The sequence below is a fragment of the Podarcis filfolensis genome, assembly GCF_964270895.1.
Source record: "Podarcis filfolensis genome assembly, chromosome: 6".
Lineage (NCBI taxonomy): Eukaryota > Metazoa > Chordata > Lepidosauria > Squamata > Lacertidae > Podarcis > Podarcis filfolensis.
Window position 1 is genome coordinate 57,879,225 of NC_139609.1, and position 14,845 is coordinate 57,894,069.

General features: G+C 44.2%; 1 protein-coding gene across 6 annotated transcripts in view; it reads left to right on the plus strand.

The window, feature by feature from the left end:
* SOX13 (SRY-box transcription factor 13) overlaps positions 1 to 14,845 on the plus strand; it is a 60,891-nt gene that overhangs the window by 26,856 nt on the left and 19,190 nt on the right. For all 6 annotated transcript variants that reach the window (XM_083618203.1, XM_083618207.1, XM_083618206.1 and 3 more), the window contains 5 exons: positions 6,424 to 6,631; positions 8,302 to 8,407; positions 9,520 to 9,606; positions 11,694 to 11,866; positions 14,063 to 14,131. In XM_083618203.1, the coding sequence (XP_083474329.1) occupies positions 6,425 to 6,631; positions 8,302 to 8,407; positions 9,520 to 9,606; positions 11,694 to 11,866; positions 14,063 to 14,131 (642 nt within the window). In that variant the 5' untranslated portion in view covers position 6,424. The remainder of the gene's footprint in view (positions 1 to 6,423; positions 6,632 to 8,301; positions 8,408 to 9,519; positions 9,607 to 11,693; positions 11,867 to 14,062; positions 14,132 to 14,845) is intronic.

Sequence of the window (14,845 nt, forward strand, 5' to 3'; positions counted from 1 at the left end):
CCAGGGTGGCTATTTTTTGTTATTGGCACTGGATAAACAGGAGAGATAGATTTTAGCCAGGAAGGGTGGCAGTACAGGGAGGGAGAATAGCAGGATGTGTGCCACAAAGAAATAACAATGGAAGTAGAAAGAAGTTGTGCAGCCGCTGTTGAGAGAGTCTGGCGCCATAGCAAGATTTCAGTTTTTTGGGCTTACAGATAAATTCACCCAGCTTTGATTATTCTCAGTGGTTATTGTATATTCACTCAAAGCCCAAATTTTTATGAGATAACTCTTCCCCCCACCCACCGCCCCATGATGTATAAGTCAGGATGTTAAGAGTAAGGTTTAAAGGTTGGTGATGACATTATCCTTTCAGTGAAGCATAGACTGATCTCTCTGTAAGGGGCTGTTGCTAAGCAGCAGTGAAGCACCCAGGATCCTGAGTCAGCTCAGCATTGTAACTAAAGAAGTGACCAGCATCACACTTCCCGAGTTAGGTTAAGAGATAGCTCAGAGCTGCTTCTGATGGGTCTGTTTATCACATCGCAATTAACAGGTCCCTGATAAATTGACACATATGGTCCCGAAAATGCAAGTGAATTTACCTGACTGTTGAATGTGGCCATAATATGTGCTAACATACCATAACTTCAGAATGCAGCTATGATGCAGTGTCCTCATGTAATTCTCATCTGAACTACACATAGTTATTTCCTAATGTTTAGGAAATCACATACCTCCTCCTGCCTCAAAGCTAACATAATTCACTGAACACCAGAGTGCTGCTGTTGAAGACAAGACACTTGGATTTGTTTAGTTGAGGATGCAGTGGTGAACGGGAACATAACTTGGGGACAGAGAATGCGAATACTTGGCCTGCAGGGGACCGTAGGTTCAGATCCTGGCATCTCCCTTTGAAAAGGGTCTCAAGTTGCACAGCTAGCAGAGACCCCCACCTGGGACCTTGAAAGGACAGCTATGGCCAGTTGAGATAGACACTATTGGGTTAGATGAACTAATGGTTTGATTTAGTATAAGGCGGCTTCTTGTAATCAGATGGAGAAGTCACAGACTTCTCTTAAGTCTCACCATCCAGTCTCTGTGAAAAAAAAAGACTACTTGTCATCAGGATGAAAGAAAAGGCAAGCTTACCCCCAAACATTTTACGTGCAAATGCTACATAAACGAGCACCCTTTGGTGAAAAGGTAAGATGCAAATTAACAAATAACAATTGCTTCATAACTTTAAAAAGTCACTGCTTTGTAGGCTTAACTATTTTAGCATACGGGGTGTTTCATTACCTGCATCAGTGCCAATCTTTCTTTGAATCTTGCTGAAATTCTTGGCCTCTGCCACATCCCTTCTCTTTGTCTTGTACATTCGAAGACTTCAAGCTTTGCTTAGCCCTCCCACCCAGTGCAAGAAAAGGAAACATTAAAAGGAAAGCCCTATTACAGGAAGACATTTTCCATGTCCCAGGCCAATTGTTCCGGTTCCCATTGTTTGCACTTCAGAGCGCCCCCCTCCCTTGAGGTAACTACCTGAGACTATTAGAATGGGGAACAGGCCCAGTGCTGGAACAAGCCTTGTAACAAGATAACTGGCTGTATTTTTGTTCAGCAAACCATGTAATAAAAATACAATGGCTCCCTTTTCAAACAGACACCTATTAAAGTAACAGACCCATTTTGAGAGTAAACTTCCAGTGGTACCAAAAGGTTAAGTACAATACGAATCTGACCTGCCGGAGGATTGGAAGTTTCTCTTTGTGTTCTCTTTTAAAATGAATACATTTTCAGCTCGCCACCAACTGATTGTTCTTGATTCCCCCATTGTCCGGATGACAATGCAGCCCTCTTACATGGCTGCATACCAGCCAGCGTGAGAGCGGGATCTGCAACAAGAATATGGCTTTCTTTCCCCCTCGGCATAATGGGGTTATGCATTCAGCATTCTTTCTGAAGTAATAAGGACTGGAACGAAAGCATGGGTTCCTTTCTGCTCAGTTCATTTTCATCTCTGCATATTGTGCCTTTTGCGGGACGGGGTGCCTTGAAAAACCTTTTTTTATGTTTCTTTCACTCTGACCTTCTGTAGGTTCTTTGAGCACTTCTGCAAAATGAAATGTATGATAAGTTGGCAAAGATGGTCTTAGGTCCTCCATGTACCATTTACTACAGCGTGAGCTGTTTATGCTACTGACATCTCTTGCATCAGAAATGGAAAATGGAGGGCCAACTGCTAAACCTGCCTTTTGTTTTGCGGCTTGTATGTTGCAAGCAATAGGAATGGTATGTTTGCAAATGTAGGCCAATGACAGGTTCAGGAACCATAATTTACTGGGAACTTTGGATCTTTCAAATGCAGAGCACTGTTGCACACATGTCCTGCTTGTGGACTTCTTATAGGCCTCTAGTTGGCCATGTGGAAACAGAGCACTGGACTGGGTAGGCCTTTGGAGAAGCTGAAGTTTTGAAGCATAGCAGGTAGAAGATACCGCTCCATAAACAAGTAAGGGCAGAAATCCAAGCTCAGTCTAGCATTTATATCAGGACTAGCCAGACTGGAAGCTTGATATTGCCTGCCTATGGTATTAGTCCAATGAGCCCTTACACAAATATGAGTCCCCAAGCACAAGCAAATTCACTTTATCCCATCTGGTTTCCACTGGGGATTATCTTCAGCATATCTCCATCCTTCCTGGGTAAGTTAGTTAATATGCACTCCTGCTCATCATTTGTAAGCATTTAGAAGGAGCAGAGTTCGGTCGCAAAGCACAAAAGGCCACTATTTTTCTGAAGTTAAGCGGGCCTGGATCTGGTCATTGATCACCTGGGAGCCGTCTGTATGCCGCCTGGGGTTTTATGATGGAAGAAAGGCAGGATTGCTTGCTTGCTTATTTATTTAGCTTATATCCTGCCCTTTGTCATAGGACACCAGGGCAGATCACAGCAAATAAAACACATAAAAGCAATCAATAAACACTAAAATGCAATATTCATTCATCAAAGTTAGATAAAACGTCAGCAATCTTGTCAGTTTTCCTTTCTACTGCACAAGCCAGTGTCTCAGCATACACATATAATACATAAAATGGTAAATAAATAAATTTTCTTAAGAGGAATGTGTACCTAAAAGTCAGCTCACCTGTATTTAGTTCATATTTATCACTGCATTTTTGGGGGGGGCATGAAATGTTGGCATGGCAAGTTAACTTGCACTGCAGTAAATCCTTTGGGAGGCCATCTTTCTCAGATTCTTCTACAGTGGGTAACTTAGATCACTGGCAGGTTAACACATATCTGTTCAGAAAGAATGTGGTGTTCAACAACACACCCAGCACTCTTGCATGCTAGCTAAGATCACAGACTGTGGTGCCCTATCATTTCCTTTTGAGGCCTATTGTGCCGCTTATTGAAGTGAATGCTCAATCTCTCACCCAATCTAATCTGTCATGGGGCATGCCTAGATGGCAGCTTCCTGCTTTGCTGGTGGTTCTGCAGCTTAGCGCCACACTGGAAGTTTGGCACGCACTGCCTTTTAATAAAGAAACACAGAGTTGCACAGTGGGTTATATAACAGCCCTTCAAGGGCTCCTGCTGTCTGCTGAGAACAGTGTTGCAAAGGCGGTCGGTGTAATGCCCTCCAGATGTTTCAGGACAACAGATCCCATCGTCCCTCACCATTTGCCATGTTGGCTAGATCCAATGAGAGTTGGGAGTCCCAACAATATCTGGCAGGCTATCCTGAGCTATGAACCAGGCAGTCCCTAATTCACACATGACTTCTGCAGTGAACTTTTAAGAAAGTTCCCATGACAGTTCCTCCAGTTCCATCACTACCCACCCCCCCTTTGCAAAATGTGGAGATAATAATGGCCTGTTTTTCAATGTCTCACTTGCAGACATACACAGTCACAGAATCTTAGGAAGTAAACTTAACACACTGAGGTTTCCTTATGAGGAACTGTGTGCCGGATCACCTGGTTGCTGAGACAAAACAGTGTTCGAAGTTCCCCAGGCACATAGCGCAATTTGCTACTGCCATGGGTCCAATTGCGACTATGAAGATTTCTGGGGTGCCAGGTTGGTGGCTGACAGCTCCATTGAGGCAATTGACTCGTGCACAGTAAAAGACATGCTTCTGTGCTGCTGTCGACCCCTTGCTGAGCATCTTAGTCTTCCATCACCCCAACAAGCAAAGTAAGGGCAGGGCTGAGTGCAGATATATTTGGCTGTGCTGTATCCTTTCCACAAGCCACCCAAATGGAACAGATCGTATGTTATGTCTGGAGTTTGGATCCTAGAATAATATGCAGGGAGGTTTTTATAATGTAGCATCTGATTAGCCGTTGGGGCCGTCCAATCCAGCTCCAGAAGGGAAGTTTGAACTAGCCTAGGATGTGAATAAAGGATATATAGCCTGGGGTCTGGGAGGGGCCAGAGGGAGACACACCTGATGACTGACTGTTTTTATCACAACACTGAAATAAACTCCATGAAACCGATGGCTTTTCTCTGAGTATATTTCACCACACTTTAAAAATCCTCTGTCTTTGTCTATAGTTGATACCATTTCCATTTCCCCTGTGTGTGTCTTTCCTTCTTGCTTTCTGGAACAAGTGAATTGTTGTAAGAGCAAGCTACAGTCAAGCAATGTAGCTGAGATAATAGAATTGTAGCATTGTAGTATTGGAAGGTACCCCAAGGGTTAACTAGATATTCCGTTGTGATGACCTAGGTTTAAGGCGCCATTTGACGCCTAGCTAGAAACTCAGATATGTAAGCTAGGCACCAAATGGCTCCTTAAACCAAGGTTATAGTTGCCAAACAGAATGCCTAGTTGCCATTTTAGGGCCAGACAGCTCAAAAGCTGTATTTTTCAATACAATGTTTTTGTTCCTGAAATTCATTCTGATTGTGCAAATAAAATATAACGGATAGTATTCTGCTGGATGCACTGCCAGTGTGTGAAAACAGTCAAGATCCAAGGATCCCCAGGCATGTACCTCCAGATGGTGGCGACTTCAGGCGCCATCTTGATACTCCCAGGCACCTTTAGCAAGTGTCTGATAGCCAGGTGCAAAATACGCCTGGCGAATTCAATCAATCAATCAATCAATCAGCCGTGGCAGTTCTCCTGACCATGCTGATCCTTTGCTCTGCTGTCTGAGCTTGAAGGGGATTGGAAACACCTCTGTGGTGGTGGATGCATTCATCTAGCCTTCATGCCAAACAGAAATTGGAAGTTATTAACTTTTTATTAATTAACTTCTCACCTGGCACTAAGTGGTCGAAGCTGGGGCAACGTGCCTTTGTGCTTGCAAGGAATGCAGAAAACTGCCCAGTGTGAGACTTGGGCACCCCAGCCAAGCTCCTTGAACACGATGTGGAGCAGCCGTAGGAAGCAGAGAGCAAAGGCTCTTTCCTGTGGCAGCGGCGCACCAGTGTCAGAGAGAGAGAGAGACCTGCTTTGTTGCCATCGGACGCGCGAGCCAGAGACTACATAATGCAGTTGGCATGCCTCGTGGGGTGGGGTGGGGGATGAGTTGCTGTCACTTATCAGTGCTCCTCCCCAACACATGGATGGCTTTTGTCTCCAGAAGATGAATCTATTTGGTCTCTGGTGGGCTGCGGCATGGATAGGAACGTACCAGGGATGAAAATGGAAGGGCGCAGGCTTCAGACTGGAATGGCAGTAGGAGCCAAAAACCAAGCGGCGGAGGAAACCCAATAGCCTGAAAAGCACAATGATTTGTTCAGAGAAGGGCAGGGAACCGAGATAAAAAAGCCCTGCTAAGATCAGAAACTCTGGCGTGCACAGTGCCCCATTGTTCAGCTGTCACACTTCCTTTTACTTTATTGCTTTTGTCCAACACCCTATTGTTCCACTTCCTTTTGTCCCCTATTCAGTGTGCTGGCTTTTCATTACCCAGCCAGCCTTGTTGTTTTCATTTCTTTTGTCTGAAGTTCCTGAGAGGAAGGTTTTATTTTCAGCAGTTTGATTAATTCACAGCTTGAGACAGGCTTTGTTTGTTATGTAATTACTGCCCTGCGCTTTTCCAGAGCTCCGAGTGGCAGGGATGGTGGCACTTGGCCAGTTGCAATGGCTGCTTTCGCCCCAAGCCCCCTTTTTGTGCTTCTGTGCCAGGAAGTTGCTGTGTGGTTGCATTGCTGTGCTTTTGGTTCTGTCGGGCCTGGAAAGTCCAAGCCGAGAGCCGTCTGAGGGCCAGTTCTCCTGTGGCATTAACATCACTCCTGTGCAATGAAACACACATACAATGTGTATATATGCCATTTTCACTCTGAGGCTCTGTCTTGTACCCAATTCAGGAATTTTATTTCCCGCCAAATTCTGACCATGCCAAGGCATGTTTCTTTGGCAAATCCATCAATGTGATGTTTTCCTACCTTTCCCCCCTCTTTCTCCTCTCCCCACAGGATGTCCATGAGGAGCCCTGCCTCTCCTCAGGTGGAGCTCGATGGAGCCGGGAACATGGTGAACTGCAGCGTTAAGATAGAAGAGAAGACTGAGAGCTGCTACCAGTCTACACAGGGGGAGGTGACTGGTGCTCCTCCTGGCTCTGAGAAACCACACAATTCACCATCGCCACTGAGTGAAGTTACTGAGCCCCAGACGCTTCCACAGGTGGGACAAAGTCTATTGGCTTCCATCCTTCCTCCTTGTCCTGAGGCAGGGCACTCCACATTTTCTGCACTCAGAGCGCATAAGCCAGGCCATTAGGATGTATAATTCCACTCAGGTCTGGCTCAAGAAACTCAGACAGAGCAGTACATGGTCTCTACATGGACACTCTTACACACAGACCTTCCCCTATTGCATTATTCAATTCAACAATAATAAATTAAATATCTAATAATGGACACCTCAAATCAGCCTCCAGAAGTGGCCACCTTACTTTAGCTAGTGGTTGAACTAGCCCAGAGTGAGTTTCCGATATTACATTAGCATCTGTGAATATGGGTATGTGGCCTACCTCCTGGTGTTTTGGTTTTTACATGGAAACAGCCAGCAGCATCATTGTACAGTATGTAGGATTTCAGTGTCCTGTCCCGTCCCCCCTGCAGTTCTCTCACTTGAAGTTGCTAATTTGCTTTGCTTGGGATACACGCACATGCGTGCGTGCGCGCGCGCACACACACACACACACACTATCGGGGGGGGGGGGCAAAGAGCAGCTTTGCGGGAAGGAATTCAAAATGTTAAGTTGCAACAGGGAGCTGCCCCTCAACCCTACTGCTCAAGTCAAAATAGGGGGCCCTCTTGACTGACAGTTGACTGAGCCACTGGGATCGTGAATCTCCTGTAGTTTGAACGTGTAGCGGTAGAAACCCTCATCTAAACGGCTAGGTGTACATCTTTTTTAAAATGGCCTGGCCATTAAGTTTTTGCTCCCTTAAGACACATGTTGTAAAAAAGTGGGGGGGAAGTGGGGGGAAATGCTCAAGATTTGGGGATTATTATTATTATTATTGTTAATCAAAGGGGAGGGACTATGATTCAATACCTGGCATGTCCATCCTTTTAAATTGTCATTCCTGTCCTGTGGAATCCTCTCCCTAGTGAGGGCTATTAACACCCTTTTGGCACCAGATATAAACCTATCTCTTTTCCCAGGAATTTGATGGATTGTGATCAGTGTTTTGATGTTTACTGCAAATTGTTTTTTTGCTGCTGAAGTTCTGCAGTTTGGGGGCCATTGTATTGGTTTATTGTAATGTGCAATATTTATTTTTAATGCTTGGCCTTAAATCTGAACTTTTTGCAAGTTGCTTAGAGACCCTTTTGTAATGAGCAGCCATTAAGTCAAATAACAGATAAATAATTATAGGTGCCTCTTCCTAAGATTTGGGTGAGCCACTACCACTCACAATAGAAGAGTACTGGGCTAGTTTCCCGTCTATGATGTTTTGACATCTGAGCCATAATTTAATGTTTACTTTCCCTTTTTAAATCCACAGTCTTGAAAAAGGTGTAACTTTTCCTAACAGTTCCATAGGTTTTTGTTCTTCCCTCCCTCAGCTAGTTTAATGGCTGACCCACATACTATTGCAGCAATTTGATTTTGTCCTTGCTTTGTGAGTTGAAAAGATTTTTGGGTGGGTGCGACACAATCTTCTCATTTTCGAAATGAGCACCCTGATTCACCAGGCGAGTCTGCAGCTCATTGACTCAAGAGGATGCTCGAACACACCCTGCACAGAAGGAAGATTTCATGAGGATCAGCTCTATCTGTTATCCTTTCCTTTTTAATTTCCTGAAGGCTGTTGGTGATTCAATGGCTCGCTCTCTTTCAGGAATCTGCATCTCCAGTGGACAAGACATTAGACTCCAGGAACTCTTCATTCGAGGCGGCAGTGAGCAACCGGGAAAAATTGGATTTCAACAGAAACTTAAAAGAAGGTAGGAAGGGTGCTTTACAACCATTGCGTTCAGTTAAGTCCACCTCCTTCATTCTTGCCATCTTTTCTAGGAAGAGGCCATAATTGTGTGGCAGAACACAAGCTTTGCATTCACAGGGTACAAGATTCACGGCATCTCTAGTTAAAATCCCTTGTGTTTCTAAGTAGGAAAAGAACCTGCTGGAAGGACCTTGTGGAGGTCTTGTCAAGAGGGATGTAGTGAATGGTAGCTACTCATATATCCAGTAGTGGCTAGGGCAGAGCTATGGAGCCATCCTCCTGGCACCTGCATTGTTTCAGCTTGCCTGGAAGAGGGGCAGCAAAGGAACAGTGAGGTTGGGGCTGCACAGTTACAACAGTGGAGCCAATCTGGGCTCCTGTCAGCGCATCTTACAGGCCCCACCTCATTGCTGCTGTGCCTCACCCAGATAAGCTGTAGTGACCCCATTGTCAGGAGAATGGCTCTACAGCCCAGCTGCACCATGCTGGCCCCTTTCGCTTGAATCATTTCCTTTTTGGAGTGGCTCCTTTGCTGCAGGTGGATGTAGTTATACTGACAAATGTGCATAATAATTTTAGAATGTTCATACTGGATCAAACAGTCCGGCCATCCAAGTGTCATGACTTAAAGAGTAAATAACACAGTGGTACCTCGGTTGTCGAACGTAATCCATTCCGGAAGACTGTTCGACTTCTGAAATATTTGACAACCGAGGCGCAATGGGCAGTCGGCAAATTCCATTAAAAGAATGAAGAAATGTGCTTCAGAAGCCGTTCGACTTCTGAGGCACGTTCGAAAATGGAAGCATTCACTTCTGGGTTTTCGGCGTTCGAAAATCGAAAGGTTCGGCTTCCGAGACACTAAAAAACTGAAGTATTTAGATATAGAATAATCTGTCCCCTTCCTTCAGTCCCACCTTTCAGCAGTTGGTTTCTTAAAAAGGCCTAATCATCTTGGCCACTGAGGAATCTGTCCTTGGAGATTTGTCCTCCATGAGCTGATCCAGTCATCATTTCTGATGAATACATTGTTTAAAATAAACTCTGAAACTTTTCTCCTTTCAAATCAGAAAGCCATCTACATGTTGCACACTAACATTCTTATTTCTACAGTGATGCCGACCATTGAGAAGTTACTGTCCAGTGACTGGAAAGAGAGACTTCTGGGGAAAAATCCAATGGAATCCAAAGATGTGAAAGGTGAGTATCTGGTCTGGTTTGGCTGGGACTGCATTAAGGCCCAGACCACAGAGAGCAGGCATAATTTGTTCTATTGGTTAGAGAGCGACAATATTGGACCCCTAGCCCCTCTTTCTCCCACATCAGTTAAGTTAAACTATGAAGCCTACTGTCATTGAATTAATATCACCACACCTCATAAAGCTTTGCCTTATTACAGAGGATACAAAACCAATGAAATATAAGACATGGCTTCCCATAATTAGCTAGTGTATCTTGCGAATGTATGTTCTAATACAAGGGTGGGGAACCTGAGGCGCCCCAGAAGTTGCTGGATTACTGCTCCCATAATCCCTGACCTTGCAGACTGGCGATGATGGGAGTTGTAGTCCTACAACACATGGTGCAAGAACAGGTCCCCAACCCCTGGTCTTTGGGGAGAATTGTATATGTTATTTATAATTCACAAAACTGATTGCATGTGATGATTTCTCTAGGGCATTTGCTAGGAATAGGCCCCAGAACAAAATCCGTCTTGGGCCGGTTCATCGCAAGGTGGAACCAAAGTTCGTTCCATCCCATTTCCATTCAGGTTTTCAAGGACAAATCTACATATATAATCTTTAAATCCCACACTTTGACATAAGAAATTAAGAAAAAAAACATAAGGTGGTCCAAATTGTTTGTGCTTACAAGGTGGTCAAATTGCTATTTGCCTGCCATCTTTTCTCTTTTTAAAAAAAAAAAATCATCTGCCTAAGAGCATCTAGCTAGCTCAGAGGACTCCTGCCACTACATGCATTGAAATCAGTGTAGCAAGTAATGGCAGGCCTTGATGATGTGCTGCTGTTCTCTGGAAAATTTTGCATACATTTTATATTTTACATTCACACACACACACACCCTGCCACCTTTAAAGTCTTTGTAAAATATGTAAAATACACTTAAAATGTATGTAGGATAGCAACATTCCCCCCCCCAAGAGTGACAACACATCATTAGAAATGGATCAATCCTAGTGGGATTTGCCACATTGATTTCAATATGTACAGCAAAAACAGCTCCATGGGCTAGTTAGCTGCTCTTAGGCGACTGGAATTGCTTTTGAAGGAAGACAGGCCGGCCAGCCTTGAACCACCTCATAAGAAAATTCATAAGAGATTGGGAATCCAGTCCTGTATGGGTTCCAGAGTGAATCCTTGCCCTGAGCATAACATTTGTCCACTTTGGAATCATGGCTTGCTGGATTCCTCTCTGATCCTCAGAAATCTTGACTGAGTTTGAATTGATCCGTATAGCAGCTAATCAATAAAATCTGCATTTATCTGCATACAGAACAATAGTTCTGAAGGGGGGGGGAGGCATGCATGTGTCCCAGCAGGAACCATCTTAGAAAAGGCATTTTCTTCTGGGTGGGAGAGTGATGGTGATGGCCTTTTCTGAGAAGGTGCCTCCCCGCTCCCCAATTTTGTGAGTACCTGCATTAAAAAGAATTGATTAATTTTTAAAACAAAACAAAAAATCTGCTACCTGATTAATTGCAGCCACCTTTTTAATGAATCAAAAGATATGCAATCAGCTATGCTTAATTGATTATACACTGCAGACCTAGATTTCTCCAACTCTTGGGGTGGGGAGCTATGTGTTTAAAGAATGTGTGAAGGTGGTTGTGTGGCTTGATCAGCCAGCCCTGCCTTTCTTGCCCGTGTGTAGCAGTGCCAACCCATGCCATCTGCACATATGGCTGATATGTGAAGGGGCTCTACCTGCCCATTGATGTACACAGGCAGAACTTCATGCGAAGGTGGGACCCTGACTGCTGCCTCCCACCAATTTATGGGGACTTCTGTGTGTGCAGATGAGCATGTGAGTAGATCCCCTTCATAAATTGACGGAACAGGGAGCCTTGATCCCTGTGCAAATGGTCATCAAGCACAGGGCTAACCTACCTCGTCCCCTTACACTTTCTTTCAATGTGTGTGTTATTTGAACCCCCTTCACTCTCCACAATGTGCTTAATGAATTAGATGTTGCAGACCTGGATTTACGAACTCTCTTCCTGTTCTTCTTCCTCTTCCTTTTTTCCTTTGGGCTCTTGTTTGTCCCAGGAACCCAAGAAAGCCTGGCAGAGAAGGAGTTGCAGCTGCTGGTCATGATTAACCAGCTGTCCATCCTGCGGGACCAGCTGCTGACTGCCCACTCGGAGCAGAAGAACATGGCAGCTATGCTGTTTGAGAAGCAGCAGCAACAGATGGAACTGGCCAGGCAGCAGCAGGAACAGGTAGGAAGTAGAACACAACTTTTGGGCTGTGTTTGCCATTCTCAACCTTTGGGATAGGTCTTCAGGAAGTGGCTTGGATGCAGGTTGGCAGAGCCCATGTGACCTTGGCAAAGAATCTTGTAAACTCTGTCCCTGATATAATAGTGCTACAGGGGTTACTGGCACTTTACATATCTCAAGTGATTTAGGGGAAAAACAATTTAGAAGTAGTGTAGCTGGCGTGGGAGTCACAATGCAGTGAGAGTCACTCACACAATCTGTTCTAAAGCACTAAAAGCCTTACTACACAAATCAAATAATGGGTAGGCGCCAAGTAAGTTTTACTAGGTACAAATCCATCAAAATTAATCAACATGACTCAGTTAGGACCAGTAACTTCAGTGGATTGACTCTGGTTAAAACTGAGTTGAATATCACCCTTATTTGGAATGGGAAAACTGGTGTAAAGTGAACAGGTTTGCAAGTCACATATCATATTATCTTCTGGTGATGTAGGGAGGTGATGCTAGTGGGAATAGGTAGATCTGGGCTACTGCATGGTGACAGGGAAGAGTTAAAGGTTTTATTAGCTGTAGCCATACACAGCATAATCCTATGCATATTTAGTCTGGTGCAAGCCTCACTAGGATTACAATTGTAGACTTAAAAAATGGAATACAGTTATAGTTACACAGTATTTGCAAGCATGATAATTTGGGGGTGAGTGGGAGAACCAGCTATTAATGATAGTGCCTTTTCCCCATGCATGTAGAATTCAGTTCCACAAACTACTTACAATGAGCTACATGAATTATAAATGTAGTTTGATCAATGTCTATAGAACTGTAACGGTTAAGTGCAATTATGACCACTTTACAGTGATTTGTGAATCACGTTGATTCATCTCGCTGTATATCATTGCTTGTTGGAATTCTTAGATCCTCATGTTAAAAAGTGTACAGTTTCCATGATATGTGTGAATATGGAGGAAAAATTAGGAAAACATACAGAACAAAAAGGAAAGCTTTTTTAAAAAAACACCAAAACTAAAGAAAACATTATTGTTTCAACCTTGTGATTTCCAGGTCCATCAGTCAAGACTTTTCAAAGGTTCATTTCCCCATTTTAAGGTCTATAATGATCAAGCAGTTGTTAACATGGAAGAATAATTGCAACATGCACGTCAGCTGCACTTTGACACCTGTCGTATTTCTGAAATGATAAACTAAGTAGCAGTCATAGTTATGTACAAATTAGTTGCCAGTTTATACTCGTCATAGGACTAAGACAAGTTGACAGCCCCTGTAGGATACAATGGAACCTCGACTTACATACACCTCGTCTTGCAGACGTTTCAAGTTGCGTCTGTGGCAAATCCGGAAGTAAACCGGGTTGCCGTGATTCACGCATGCGCGGAAGCGGCTTCTGCCATCTGTGCATGCGCAGAAGTGGCTGCCGCCGAATGCGCACACGCATAAGACGCCTCTTCTAGCGTACCGTTTTGACCAGCGGACAGACCTCCAGAACTGAACAATTTTAAGAAAATGAGATTCCAGAGGAGTGGGCATATTACTTTGCTGCGGCAAAGAAGATAAAAGCTCCTGTGAACTCATCAAAACTACCTATTTTATTACCACTTGAGTCTTTTAAGTAAGGACAATCATTTACTTCATCAGGTGTGGTTATGCATTGCAGTGCTACCAAATTTGAGAGACAGCAAGCCTTCATGATTTAGAAGTAATCCCAAGGGTTTAGATTTTAGGATGAGGTTAGGTATTGGGATACCACTACCTAACTCCAACTCCGTAGAACCATCAAATGCTACCACTTTTCAGGCCCAGTTCTAATGTAATGCTGTACACATTATATCAGGGGACATGAACCTGTGGTCCTCCAGTTGTTGCTGGATAACTGGATGGCTGCAGGTTCCTCACCCTGCATTATATTCTTGTTTTCTGCTCTATAATGTGCAAATCTGATACCAGATTGATTCAAATAATGTGCTCATTCACCTCTTCCTTACAAATACTCAAGCTTGGCTTGTGGAAGGGCTGGGCGGTTCTCCTTTGTAATAAAGATGGAGAAGCGCTTGGGAAAGCTGAATGGCAAGCATCATGTGTCTTGAAGTTCTCAATGCCTGGTTCATAGGCAGCAGCTCTCATGGGCTGCCTGTGTTCATTTGGCCCCTTGGCCCTTCATAGTCTTCTCCTCTTGCAGATTGCCAAGCAACAGCAACAGCTGATCCAGCAGCAACACAAGATCAACCTGCTACAGCAGCAAATCCAGGTAAAAGGGGTCTCCTTTCCCCCTGCACATAGCAAGGAAGATAGACTGAAAATCAGGAGACAAAGGTTTGGCACCTGGCTCTGCCAGATGTTCCCTGTGTAACTAGGTTAGGAGTGTCACATGAATTCTTTTTCTAGCTGTCCAGAAATTAACATAGAAGCAGGACAATAGTGAATTGAACATGGATTCAAACTGTAAGATAGGTCTGCCAATGGCTGCAAATCTAAACCCCTTATTTAAAAGTAAATCCCATCAAAATCCATGGGTCTCACTTCAAAGTTGAATGTGTTTTAGACTGGAGTGTATGTTGTACATCAGGGTTGGTTAATCTGTGGCCCACAGTTCTGATTAGGCTTGCCATGCTTCCCCATTTGGTCTCTGAGGCCACCTGCCTTACACCTGAAGTCATCTATGACATCAGTTATGGGGCAGGTAAAGATTTTTCTTAGCTGTAATGGGGCTGGTGGCACCTGCAAAGCGCTGTGCATATTGCCCTGCACAGCTCTTTGCAAGCCTTGGCAATTGTCTGATCGCTGGTGTTTGCAGATAGCTGTGTATATAGTGCTTTAAAGCCTTAACAACCAGCTAAACATCAGGGCTTCAAAGCACCATATGTGCCACTCTGCACGGACTCATGAGCAGCTGATTGTTACCCTTTTAGCAGAAGATTCCAGGGACTGAACCCAGGACCTTCCCCATTCAAAGCACGTGCTC